Source organism: Lepisma saccharinum, chromosome 3 (genome assembly GCF_977018435.1).
Source record: "Lepisma saccharinum chromosome 3, izLepSacc3.1, whole genome shotgun sequence".
Lineage (NCBI taxonomy): Eukaryota > Metazoa > Arthropoda > Insecta > Zygentoma > Lepismatidae > Lepisma > Lepisma saccharinum.
The window spans coordinates 92465181-92479318 of NC_139231.1; the positions used below are offsets into that span (position 1 = coordinate 92465181).

General features: G+C 38.1%; 1 protein-coding gene across 3 annotated transcripts in view; it reads left to right on the forward strand.

Annotated features, from left to right (window-relative positions):
• The window catches only part of side-VII (sidestep VII transmembrane protein), a 716396-nt gene that overhangs the window by 646698 nt on the left and 55560 nt on the right, over nucleotides 1–14138 (forward strand). For 2 of the 3 annotated variants that reach the window (XM_083119006.1, XM_083119008.1), the window contains 2 exons: nucleotides 6295–6336; nucleotides 10546–11726. In XM_083119006.1, the coding sequence (XP_082975132.1) occupies nucleotides 6295–6336; nucleotides 10546–10833 (330 nt within the window). In that variant the 3' untranslated portion in view covers nucleotides 10834–11726. The remainder of the gene's footprint in view (nucleotides 1–6294; nucleotides 6337–10545; nucleotides 11727–14138) is intronic. The other variant, XM_083119007.1, reaches the window with a different exon arrangement.

Sequence of the window (14138 nt, forward strand, 5' to 3'; positions counted from 1 at the left end):
ATGTACAACACCGGTCAGTTCTTTTGAGTTTAAATACTGTCGACGATCTGCGGCGAATGTTAATTTCTTATGCGAAATCCTCGCTTTCATACTGTTTCAATATCACAGATCAAATACAGATGAATCACTTGCTAATTACAAAAAGATGCTACAAACGAATCTGACATCTACATTTGTTTCTATCACAGATTATCTAAAACATTTTTTAAAACCATTACCCAATACACAATAAAACATACGATACAATAAATATTAAACAAGAGATATGCATTACAAACAAGGTATAATTTACATGTAATAACACGCCGGACCCTGTGGCCGAGTGGTTAGCACATGGCGCTACGACGCCAAGGGTCCGGGGTTCGAATCCTGCTCGGGCTTGATTGTTTGTAAATGTCCATTCATCAATTTCATCACTCATCCCCATCTTCGAAAATTAGCCAAGAGGCACAAAACGCGAAGTAAAATAAACTAAATCAATCAATCACTCAATCAACATGTAATAACACAAAAATTACACTTTCTTTCACAAAAGAATATATCAGTGACATATTTTCAATTGGTGACGTCACGAAAATATGGATCATATCAGGGTGTTGAGTTCAAGGCAAGGTTATGGCGAGCCAACACAGTTATTTAGTTGAACGCCACTACCATAAGTGTCTGGTAACAAAGATATGAAAATTCATGTGAGGAGAAGAGTTAAGAATAATGAATGCGCTAAGCTATACAACTTCCTCCCTAAACCCTAACCAACATTTTCCTTAGATTTTCTCAAGGAATATCAGCATGGCATTTATGCTATGCATTAACGGTGACCAGATCAATCTGCTTAAAATCTGTGTCAGCAATAAGAACAACCATGCTGAGTGACACCAGCTGTGGCGCCATAAAAATAAATGAGTGGGAAGGTTGGAGGATTATTTTTCGAGGGTATTCTCACATTTAGTACACGCATAAATAGTACTAAAAGCATATTCGTGCTAAAAGAATCTACTTCTCCTTGTTTGTAGGAGACGTTTGCTTCCTACCTACAGTCTGAAGCTATCACTTGGAGAGCTCTATTCTCACTCTTCGATTTGTTGAAATGTCCAATTTCAAAGTGACTTTCTAATCACCCTGTATCGACTATTTTCTCAAGACTTAATTTCAAATATCCATAAAGAGTTAAGATTGTGAAACAACTTTTTGTACGAGTTAAGTAAAGTTTACGAGCAGAACAGTGACGTCACCGGGAGCAAATTCAACACGCAAAATGCTTTATAGTACCGTGCCTATGTAACATTTGCTTGGTTGATTCGTGGGTAGTAAAGGTAATCGGGCACAAGTGCACTCACGCACCAAAGCTTGACGGAAGATATCTTCAAAGTTAAGGTATTAATCCAATACATTTTTTCCTCAGCGACGGTCCATAATTCCTCTGAGAGTAATAGAATTATAGAAGCTTGTTGGAACTCCCATCAACTACCACAACAGGTCTGAAATATTCATTTCTTCTGAGCAAAAGTAAGCTGATCTTAAAGTTAAGATACACGTGGCGAAATTGTGTAGCCAGGAAACTTTTATATGCAAATTTCAGTGCAAATTCTACTTAGACATGAAATCTCTGCCTTTATAGGTGTGCATATCTGAAATAATATAAATGGTGTTAATCTTCTAAGTTTCAGAAATTCATAAGTCAATGAATGTTTAAGCCTTTGAAAGTAATATTAAAATTACCTCTGTGGAGAAGTACGAGGGAAACTCAGATGAAAATCTTAAAAAGTCCAAAAGAAATAGGGGACAGGCTGTGTGCGGCTCAAATTTACTTGTCTTATCAGCTCAAGACTGCAGCACTGATCACGTGAGCTGCAAGACGGCCTTGTGCCATTTTAAAGATTGCCGCTCCGTTAAGCACCACGGAAGAGTAAGACTTTCATGTTTTCTGGAATCTTAAAACTTATAGAATTATTTGGTGAATGACTATTCAGTAACCTAATTTCGCTTGCCTATCTCTCCAGGAAGTTTTCAAATGGAGGGGACAGTTTGACAATGATGTCACTTATCAGGCGGTTCGGTGAAAAGATTTTCGCAAAGCAAGATATGCGGCACGCGTAACCCAAACACTATTTACATAGAGGTATCCAAGCACTTACTCAACACTGAAAAATGTGCCTAGATCAGAGGTCTCAAAACTCACCGATCCAGTGAGCTACCAAGTTTAGATTGAATTCTTTACGATCCTTCTTGGTTTGTAAAATTTAAAGGTATGTTATCATTTTTTACAGCACTAAGACGCCAGTTTCCTAGGGTTCGTATCCCGGCATGAACATGTGTTTTCTTTTTGAGTGTTCCTTCATCAACTTCATCATATCATCATTCATCTTCATTGTAGTCATTAGCCAAACGTGGCAGAGAGGCGACAGTAAATAACAAAAGTCAAATGAAATCACATTAAATTATTATTTTTAATTTCTATTCAACTTACAGAAGCTGTCATTTCTTAATCAGAGTTCAAAACTTACAAACACAGTAAAATGTTACAAATTGCCCCTAATCATTATCATCTTGCTTCTTCCCATGTTAATGAGAAGTACGACACTCATTTTCATCCACAATAGTCGTTAGATTGGGTGAACAGGTTGTCACAGATATTAGAACATGTTGTCCAAAGTTGATCTAACTGACGGTCAAATTTTGCCTCTCATATCTACAGTCTATTTTAGCCAGACCCCTCACGAGCTACTGGAAATTACTCTCGAGCCACCGGTAGCTCGCTATCGACGGTTTGGCGATCAAGATGATCCTATACTAGAAAACAACAGATCCCTTCGATGTTACATGACAAAATCTACGAGAAAATTAAAATTAGGCAACTTGACTCGCTTCCGTATATTCCAGCTTTGAGAATGTGATGTAGCACTTAGTAATTTAGTATCGATGATGAGAATGGACTAAACACTGATAAAAGGGATATAGAATAAAAGCACGCGGATTTAAATATCAATGACATGAGCTGGAATCGAACCAGATAATGCGGTATTGCAGCACGTTACGTTAATTGGTCTTCCAATAGCTTATGAGACAACATTGCTTGTGATCAAGGGATTCCGTGGTTGATTCCTTACTAGCACATTTTTGTGGTAGGTATTCCACTTGCCGATTCCGTGGTGGAGTGGTTATGTCACAGCGCTACTACGACAGGGACCCCAGGTTCGAATCACGCCTTTGCTTGCGTGTACTTTATGCGGGTTCCTTCATGAATTTCATCCTATCATCACTTATCATCATCTTCGCGATTAACCAAAAGTGACAGAATAGAAAAGTAAAATAAACGAAACAAACCAATCAATCAGTTAACGTATTCCATGTAAATAATAGTTCCAATCATGATGAGCTTACCTGATCTTAAATTGAATTTTCGAGTGTTACGATGATGACTACAATGAGCAGTGCTCTAAATTGTGTCAATATCTGCAATCATGAGGTATTCAAAATCTATACACTGAATAGGCCTTTAAAATACATCTATAATAATTCATTGTTCTTTTCTCCTGTTAATAATTACATATATCAGTACAGAATAAAAAAGTCGCTTTCGACATTTATTACAATATTTCCTACTCTAGTTTTGTTGCTCGTTCTCACGGAAATTATAATGCTAAGGGAAGAAATAATATAATCCTAGGTTAAGAGGGGTTGCCTTATTATTTTTTATTGTAAAATATTGCAACAATTTCTCTCCTCTTGACACAGCTGTAGTGTTTAACTTGTTCATTTATTAAGAGCAGAACTACGTGAACAAGGCAGTTGCTCGTATTATAGAGAAAAACGTTCGATTATAACATCAACAGAGTTAAATCAATTTTGGGTAATAGGATTGAACACATCGTTTAAAGTGGAACCCAAACCACTTGATCGCCCCCCTCCCCACAAACATAGGGGAGTCCTGATTCCCAAATGCGAAGCTAAACACAATATGCGGTGAAATGCCACTTGGCAAACCTTGAGCCATGTCCAATACGTCACGCAACGTCAGCGTGCCACTTTGCATTTTCCAAGTGGTGCGTCACGTCAGAACCACTTAAGTGTGTCCCAATATTGCGAAATCAATATTTGTCTACCAATTAACACGAATGAAGGTGAAAAAGTTCCGAAGCTCATGCGCAAAAACCATATCTGGACGAGTATCAAGCTGGTTCAAGTGGCCGTCACGAAAAGAATGCGCACTCGGACATAGTTCCCTTTTGATAGTCCGTTGCGTAGTCGGAGCATGTCTGAATTCTGCCTCCAACGGTATCCTGTGCCAAGCCCCAACCTACCAGCGCCAACGACTCTGCTCGCTTAAAAATCAATACTCCAGCTCCTCTCTGGAAACTGGAATGAAGTCTCTCCGTGACCCCTCATGGAGGAAAGTTCTGGAGTCTCGCATCCCATTCTTTGCTCTCCCTTGCTGTGGTCGTACAAATATTTCTATCCGAGATGTTCTTCTGGTTAACTACTTCTCATATGATTATCGTTGTTGAGATAGCTTAGTGGCTCGCGAAACAAAAACCTATTTTAAAGACTCGAATCTGGTGAAACAGAAGCTGGATATATACTATGATGTACATGCGTTCGAGTATTTTAGTATGGCACTTGTAGAAATCAACAATATTGTCCAACAGCTGGCCACCGCGACGGAGTGGTTAGAGCGTGCTTCAACGCTAGGGATCCTGGGTTCGAATTCCGGCATAGGTGTCCCTTGTGTCCCTTCATTAATTTCATCATATCATCGCTCATCCTCATCTTCGCGATTAGCCAAAAATGGCAGAAAAGGCGAAATAAATATAAACCAAATCAACATCAAATATTGTCCAGTTAATGGCATTGACGTCGTCGCCTTCTAATCAAGGGGTTCCGGGTTCGATTCCCGGTGGGGGCACATAACACAGTGGTTCGGATCCCACTTCAAAACTGTAGGTTCAGTCCCGGTTAGCTTATCTGTGCATAAAGTATACTTATAACAACAATTCAATTTAGTTATTGGCAGTTAATGCATTTTATGATGGAATTTTAATTTGAATAGCATTTAAAAATTTTACTTATTTCCCGTTGCATTTATATATCTTCAGGTTAATTGCAAAAATAATAATTAATGATTAGATTTACAAGTTCTTCACATAAAAAAACAACCATGCACGACTGGGTATCGAACCCGGAGCTTTCGCAGACGAGATCATGACTGCCGCTCAACACGCTCGATACCTTCATAATTACTATAACATTTTAACCCTTTGGTCTTTTTCTGGACAGCTGATACATAAAAGTATTAAAATATTTTGCATTACCATAACAAACTAGATAAGTCACAAAACACCTTTCTGAACTATGGATTTGAAGATATTTTAGTATCGTTGCTCATTAAACATTGCTTAAATTAGAGATGCAAACATTTTATACGAATAAATAATTTTGCTTATAATGAGGTTGAACATTCTCGTAATTACATTATCCATAATGCCCTTTACATGTGAAACGTGAATTTGTCATACTCTAATAGAAAACTATTTTGAGAATCCTGTTTTTTTACTTTCGTATGTACTATAATATATGAATGATGGTTTTGCATGGTAGACGTCTTAGTAGATATATTCATAACACTTTTATTGATTAATATAATGCGTGTTAATTTTATTCTGATAGAGGTAGAAGGTTTGTCAGAGTAAGAGAAAACACCCAATTACATTTCCGATGTGAAAATAAGTAACAGACAAGAAGTTACGTTTTTCAAAATAGTGGTGAATTGAAGTTATATATAAATTGATAATAGTTATCTAAGTAGATACAATATTTTATTTTAAGGCTCATGAATGAGCCTTTGTTTCCACGAAGTAATCTTATTGATACCTGTATTGACTGCATAAACTTCTTCTATATCCGTGTATTTGTATTCATGTCCTCGCCTTGATTTCTAATTTACAGTCTAAATTGCAACAATTTTTAATGTTTAGGCAATTTTAACTGCCGTAATTTTTTCATACTATTCTCTGTTGTTCTTTCATATTACATGCACCGTCTTTACACAACTATTTATGGCGTTTATGTACTAATAAGGTTTATTAGTAACCCATTATTATTAATTGAATAACATTTTAAAGAAATCGTGGTGGGTATCGAGAAATCGAAATTGTTAAAGGAGATGTAATAGTAACGAAGAGGAATTCAGAATGTAAATACTAAAAGATTAATGTTGTTGTTTTGTGGTTGTACTTACATTTGTTCATTACATTTTCATTGTTAAATTAATTGTCAATATTTGTCCATTTATTGCAGAAAGCTATTCTCTCCAATAATGTCTGCTACATATACATGCTTGTGAGTATCTGGGAAAAATAGTTATTTTTCGCTAGAAGATTCATCTCAAAAATTTGCTGAGAACACTTGGATCACGCATATACATGCACATATATCATATGAATTTACAATTGGCACTTTCAATAGTTTTCCTCACTATTATTGCACACTTTTAATCTTATCAGGAGTATTCCGTTATTCTTCTGCATGTCAACTTTCAATGTCCAGTGAGAAATGGTTTCTCTAACTTCTATTTTCCATTTGCACAAGAGTAATGCTAATAATATTGACGTCACTCCACAGTCAGTTTTAAAGTAAAAAGTTGTGGCTTCAGAAATGTTGAATACTAACACCACTGCATTTGCACAAGCACAAGTCTTCTGTTCTAAGTACTACATGTTTTGGTAGCTCTGAACTGGTGAAAAGTTTTCTAAATTTTCTGTATAGTATTATGAGAAAGTGGTAGAAATGTATGGTAATGAAGAATCACACTGGGCTATTCCTTCTACAATGAGACAAATAACTGCAGTGATTTGTGTGTGCTGTTAACATTTTTTAAACAAATCATTTTCTCTGTCTAGAAACATAAACAACCAAGGTCTTAGCAGCCGAAACTCATATTTCTTGGAGACGTAACCTGGCTGTATCTTAATGTATTCCAAGAACAAGAAGTTTTACATTATGTTTCTGAATTTTATCATGTACAACATCTTATTTTGAGTGAAATAAGCATATGTAAGTTTTAACTGAAACTATCATATGCAATAGTTCAATTCTGAACAACAACTGGTTACCATGGCCGACGTTTTTCCGTTGTTTTAGTCATTTGCTTAATTGTAATACTGAGGTGATACTTTTAACGGAGGCCAATGAAACGTAATCCATTTCATTGACTACTTCTTTCGATACCACTTTCTCCAATATTCCCCGTCGGGATTAACTTAATGGTACGAAGAAGCGATGTTATTATTTCATTACATCCCCTTCAATACTAACTTTGATACACGTTTGTTCTCAAGGGTAAAACTAAAAAAAAAATACTTCTTTGTGCCACTTTTGGCTAATTTGCGAAAATGGGAATGGGTGATGATATGATGAAATTTATAAATAAACACTCACAAACATCCATGCACAGGCGGGGATTCGAACCCGGGACCCTGCTCGATGTGATAACCACTCCGCCAAGGGGGACCGCTAAAGCGTTGTAGTGAAAGTTTGTATGTGGAAGTATGGGGCGGTAGAGGTTATTTGATGCAAACAAGAAGAACAATCTTAAAAAGGGGCATCTCGCAAATGGTTAATACACCTCTAATTATTTATCAAACAAGAATGGATTAAGTAAATGCCATTTGCTTCTGTTGAGTACAATAATTTTCTTACCAGACTATTATTTTAAGTCAAACATTTGAATTAATCCATAGAAATATTAGCAAAAAGTGTAGGTAGGCTCAACCAGGACTTGAACTCGGATCTCTGGCATACAGTACCATTGCTGGAATAAATTAGGCTAACAGATCCCGTTTCGGTGGAACTGATAGGCAATTCCACGTAGAAAAAATAGCAGCAGAAAAAAACATATTTTGGAGCCCTGGTCGAGTCTGTATTTTTCTCTGAAATTTCTACGCAATAATCTCTTGTGTATACCAAATCATAAGGTAAAATGTTAATCATTCTCAAACCTAGATACTTGTGGCGAAGCTGTACTCATAACAATTAATTAATCTACCAAGTTAACCTAACAGTTCCGTGAATACCTGCTCCACAAATTGAACCGTTCATCTTGTAACCTACCAATTGCATTGTCAAAATTCTCTGCATAACACTCGTTCGGAAGAAGGCACGGTTCTACAGTGACGTCATGCTTTCAGTACAGGATTAATAATTGAAAGGTCTGACGTTCAAATCCTTCCCAGGAAGAAGCAATCTCAGGATCTCGCCTAAGCCTCACTCGATTAAACATTAACGGGGCAACAAATAATTAAGAAGACAATTGACGAACAACGTAATCCTTCGGTTAATTGCCATTCTCGACCAACGTTGCTTATCTGAAAAGGTTGCGGTTGTTTCCATCAACGAATTCTGCTTTCATAATATTTTCTGATGTACTAGATTGAATTTTTGATGCTCTTTCTCCAGTGGTCTCTTACATTAAATATGGACAGATCTGCTTGAAAACCTACACATCAATACACCAGAATATCTCGTAGATACATTGGATCCACGAGATTTCCCTCAGGTGCCTGAATCTAAAACACGATGCAAGGAAACTTCCCATGCTGCATCTCCCAGACTCTCATTCGCACAACACTACTTCTTTCATAGGCTACCAAATCGTAATCTTCTCGAAGAAAGAGATGGACATCTACAAATTCCATCTTGAAAATGAAACTTCGTTCTCGCTTGTTACGAACTCGATAGGTGCCCGGCGTGTGAATGGTTTCCAGGCATTTTCGTCTGCGCCTCCGTACCTTACATGTTCACCAAAGGGTGTTGACCACACTAAATGGCATTCGTAAGCTCTTCTTGGCAGAAACGCTGTGAGACTGTAATATGTTAACTACCACAGAGTTCACAACTTAGGCACAAGAAGTCATAGCCCAGTGTGTTTGACCGAGTAAAGTTCCATCTGTGAATGACGTCAGGTCACTTTTCTATTCATAAACTTACTCGAGCAGAGAGCAAGAACCTTCATTAGTGTACATTAGTAGTGATGCTGCCATCTTTGAACTGATATACTGACTTGTTGCAACTCATGTGATCAGTGCTGCAGCCTGGAGAACGTTATGTACATAGTAGTTTGTAACGTTTCTCTGACGTCACAAGGGATTTACACTTTCTTCCTTAGCGCATAGCGCTGAGACTGCTTTGATCCTTCTCAGGTTAGGATTTTTCAGAAAAAACACGTTTAAGCATTCGAAAGAGGTTTCTTTTTTACTCCTTTCCTTTCTGGCTGTATGGTCTGCAATGAATGGAATCTCCTCTCGTCCAGTTTCCTCCTGTATTTATAGGTCTCAGTTTCCATGGCTGTCGACTCGTCGGCATGGAGCCGATCTCCATGGCGGAGTGGTTACCACGCGTTCTACAACGCCAGGAGTCCTGAGTTCGAATCCAGTCTCAGTCATGGGAGTTGTGTGTGTGTGTGTGTGTGTGTGTGTGTGTATGTGTGTGTGTGTGTGTGGCCCTTCATAAATTCCATGATATCATCTCTCATCCTCGCGATTAGCTAGAAGTGGAAGCAAAGCGACACGGCTGCATACAGGTAGATCATCGGCATTCCCAGCTGATGGAAATTTTACGTCACAGTTGTTACACTAACAATTGTTTTCAAACAAAGATAGTGAAGAATATAAAATACATTTTTATCAGAATGTACGACTTATAAGTCTCCGATTTACGATAAATAAACAAATATAACATTCTCAAATTGTTTTAATCTGTAAAAAAAATCAATAACGATTTTCTTCAAATGTTATACATTTTTGTAAGAAAATAAGTACAGAATGGGATATATGTGGACGCCCAAGTGGTCCTTTCAAACATAATTTCAGATATGACATTTAGTATAATTCTATACCAGATGGTTAGTCATACTTTTATATTATAACAATAAGTTATGGACATCCCCGATAGCGTAGTGGTAACATCGTCGCCTTGTAATCATAGGGGTCCCGGATTCGATACCCGGTGGAGGCATCCACTTTAAACTGCAGGCCCAGTGCCGATTAGCCTAACTAAGCATAAAGTGGACTTAAAACAAAAACTCTAAAACTCAAAGGAAGGAGATATATTATATATCTCCTTGTAACATTTTTGCCCCCTTTGCAGATGGAGACCGGAGCTACAGCTCCATAAACCCCCTAAATCTGTACCTGGGTAAATAATCGTAATGTGTTTAGAATATAAAAAGACGGTAGAGTCTGGTTATTTTCGGAACATCTCAGCTGACTGAGTCCAGCGAGCAAGCCTTCCAACAGCGGGCAGGGAGAGGAATAAGGTCAGTGATAGGTGAGGGATTGAAATGACGTCAGCGGCTCGCTTGTTGATTGGATGCTTTGGGGCTCGTGGCTCGTTTCCAAGCTGCAAATGGAGAACAGCGATATATATATATATATATATATATATATATATATATATATATATATATAAATCTTAATCTAAATATCTCACTCACTTTTATGTTTGTCATCTGGCCTTGTATCCTTGCACTAATATACTCATATTCTCTTTCAGAAACCGGACGGGGTACCCTACGCCCAGTGCACCCTTCCCAGGCAACATTGGCCCCCATATTCCAGTGCAAATAGGCAAGCGGAACCTCCCTTCGCGTATCCGGCGCCGATGGACGCTCAAGGAAACGTTGTTCAACCGCAACCACCTCCCCAACAGCCACCGCCGCAGAAACAGCAACAGGCACAGCATACGCCTCGCGTGAGTTCGGTAGAATTTGCGACACCATTGGACGAGGACGTGTCGGCAGAGACGCCGCTCATGGTGACAAAACGGGAAAGTACTGTGTAGCGAGGTGCGTTTTAAGTGTGAAAGTGTGCGTTTTTTTCGCGAGTTTTTTCAAGTGCCCTTTTTTACGCAAGACAAACAATGGAAGTGACGTTAGGTTCCGTTTTACGATGATGGTGATTTGAACATCATGTTTTCCTTTTCCTGCTATGACGCACGGGAAAGGAATCACTAATACTCTCTCGTCTTTCTACCACGAACGACACAGAAAGTCAATAGTACTTTTTTGAGGTGTTCTTGGCACATTGTAACAATATGGCGAATGTGGGACGCCTACGAAGAAATGCATTTTTTTATACAAATTAGTGATTGTTGCAAATTCAAGACAAGGCAACCAAAACAATGAAAGCGATTCTTGATATGAATCCATTTTGTTGTTCACGTGATATGAAGACATTTTCAGAAGAAAAATGAAAAAAGTTTCACAAAATATTTGAATTTTTGTTTGTAAACGACGATAAACTATACTATTAGTGTCTCATAATATCCTGTTAATTTTTTTATTGGTCTCCGTTCTCAAAAATGACTGATCCGAATAGAGGAACGATAGGAAAAGTGTACGCAACACATGCAATTTTCAATTCGAAGCTGTTAAGTGACAACTGTTTGACATCTTCTATCCCCCAAGAGAAATTTATAAACGGACACAGTGTTACACCCCGTCCTGACTCAGCCTCACTCTTCTTCTTCTTTGTCTAACCATACTTCATTTGCTCAGAAGATAATAACAATAATAAACAATGAATATGTATTATTTTGCCCTTGGTGGTTGTGAAATGTCATTGGTGCCTCCACGAAATTGATTTTCTCAAGGAATTCTCCAGACCATCATTTATTCGTTAGTTCCAGAGTCTAGACACCTTCCAGATTTCTTTGCAGTTCTTACTACATTACAAGTAAGTCTGAATAATTCTATTTACTAATGTGCTAATTTTTGTTTTTTATATATATATATATATATTTACAAGTAGTGTATAGTGGAAATTAATATCTAATGTGAACGATTTTTCAATCATGTTTTGTTACTGGTCTACAATGCATCACAGTCCGCTTTGCTTGTCCCAGGTTATTAGATTCAATTAACTTTAGGAGCCTTTTGAGGGCGGGGAGATTGAGATTTCTCTCATGCTAATCTATGCCGTACACCTTCACGTTTAACTCCTTACATAGTTTCTCATTACTTGCATCCTCCCCAGTTACTACTCTTTCCCATTATCAGATTCTTCCCTTGAACATACATTTTCGTCATTCCTTATTTCCCTACCAGTTACTGCTCTTTATCATTCAGTGAGATCTTTCTTTCGTATCATGTTATCTCTTCATTCTTTCTTTCCTTGCTCATTCCCAGCTGCTTCTTTCACCTCGTCTTACCTTTCCCTTCTTTCAGTAGTAGCCACGTGCTATTCTTTTCCGATCAATCAGCCGCAGATTCCGTTATGTTCTACATATTTATCTTCTTTCTCTCACTACTCATCTACTCTTGGGGCATCCCCGACGGCAGAGTGGTAACTACCACCTTGAAATGAAGGGATCCCGGGTTCGATACCAGATGGAGGCACATTGCCAGTGGTTAGAGTCCCACTTTAAACTGTAGGTCCCGTCCCGATTAGGCTATCTGTGAAAAAATATGGACTTAAAAAAAACAATCAATCAATACTCACCTACTCTTTTCTACTCTGGCGGATTTTCTATTCTCTTGACGCTCTGTCAGCTCTTTCCCTCGCCTCCCTTCTCTGACATATTATCTTCCAAATGAGTTACTACTTTCCCTGTATCAGCACACACTTTCATCTTATACGTTCTAATACTGGTGCATCGTGCTCGCTTTCAGGTGCTTCTTCAGTTCCTCTCAAGTTATTGCTGGTTCCCAATCAATCGTGTTGCCTCTCTCACTCGTCCCCAATTCGTCAGCAATTCATTCTCTTTCTCTCTGCGTCAGCCTCTTCTTTTACTTCGTCTTCCATCAGTTGCTGTTTTCCGATCAGTCAACTTCATGTTTCTTCTTGTCGTCTTTATTCTTTGTTCCTTTCATCCTTTCTCTTTTCTTGTCATTCCTTCTACTTTCCTTCCGCTCTTGACAAGTTACTCTCTTTCTGTCTATTAGCTTCTTTTCTCGCACATTCTCCTCTCTTCATCCTCTCATTCTTATTTTCACTTCACTTCTCCCTTTATTTTCCTTTCACTATCAATCAATTTATTTTCCTGCTCTGTTACCTACTTCTATTACCTTATATTTTCCCTCACTTATTCGTTCTTTACCAGTAACCATTGTTTCATGTCTTGTCATCTTCTTGTATCACCTCATCCCTTCTCTTCTTTTCTTCTGTTTCATACCAGTTACACATCGTCCCCCAATCAACTACTTCACTACCTTCTTACATTTTTCACCAGTTAATATTTTCTACTTATCAACTTCTTTACTCATGTTATCTTCTCTCTATATTCTTCTATTTCTCACTGCTTGTCACTGTTTTGGCGCTGCCATCTGTTTCTCTTACTTCGCCTTCTATCCTTATTCCTCTTGCGTTGTTCACCAATAACTCAATTGCCAGTCTCTTCCATTCAGTCAGATCTTTCATTTACGTGGCCAACTCCCTTCCGCTTTGCCAGTTCATTCTCTCGTGATGGCCTCTTGTTTTTTCTGTTTTTTTTAATCTCTCACTAATTTCAGTTAATATCTTTTCCTCTGCTATTTTTATTAACATGACTTTTCCCTCTGCCATTTCTCCTTATTAATCCGCTTCGCTCTCAGTACTTAACCCACTGAATCTTGTTGGTAGCTTTCCTCCAATACTTATACCATTCTATTTAGGCGACCTCTAGCTTTTAAATCATACAAACACATTGATCAATTAAATAGTTAAGGAATCACTATTTGAGCATTCCTCTACCTTGATACACACGTACTGTATAACCCACTGCAGTGTACATAGGGAAAGTAACTGATATGAAATGGTAACACTTTTGGTCTCAGAAGAAGATAACTGGCGAAAAATGGAATCCGTAACCAAATTTTCTCGTTTCCCGTACTCCCCTCATTTGTTTGCCCCCTGTCCTCGGATATTAATTCCCCGTTTCCGGGAATTTCCCTTGTGGGAACGTAATTGCGTTTGCTGTGTGTACGCACGCAGGTCACGAAGAGAGGATAAAAAACTACAAGTTGGAACGGGATATCATGCTGCAAATATATCAAGGGCAAATTTGATATTTCCATGCTTTTTTTCTTTCTGATTTTCATAATTGGCAAGTTCAACTGTGTTATATGTGTGTCCAAGGTACAATAATTTATCGTTTGACCTGAGCTACAC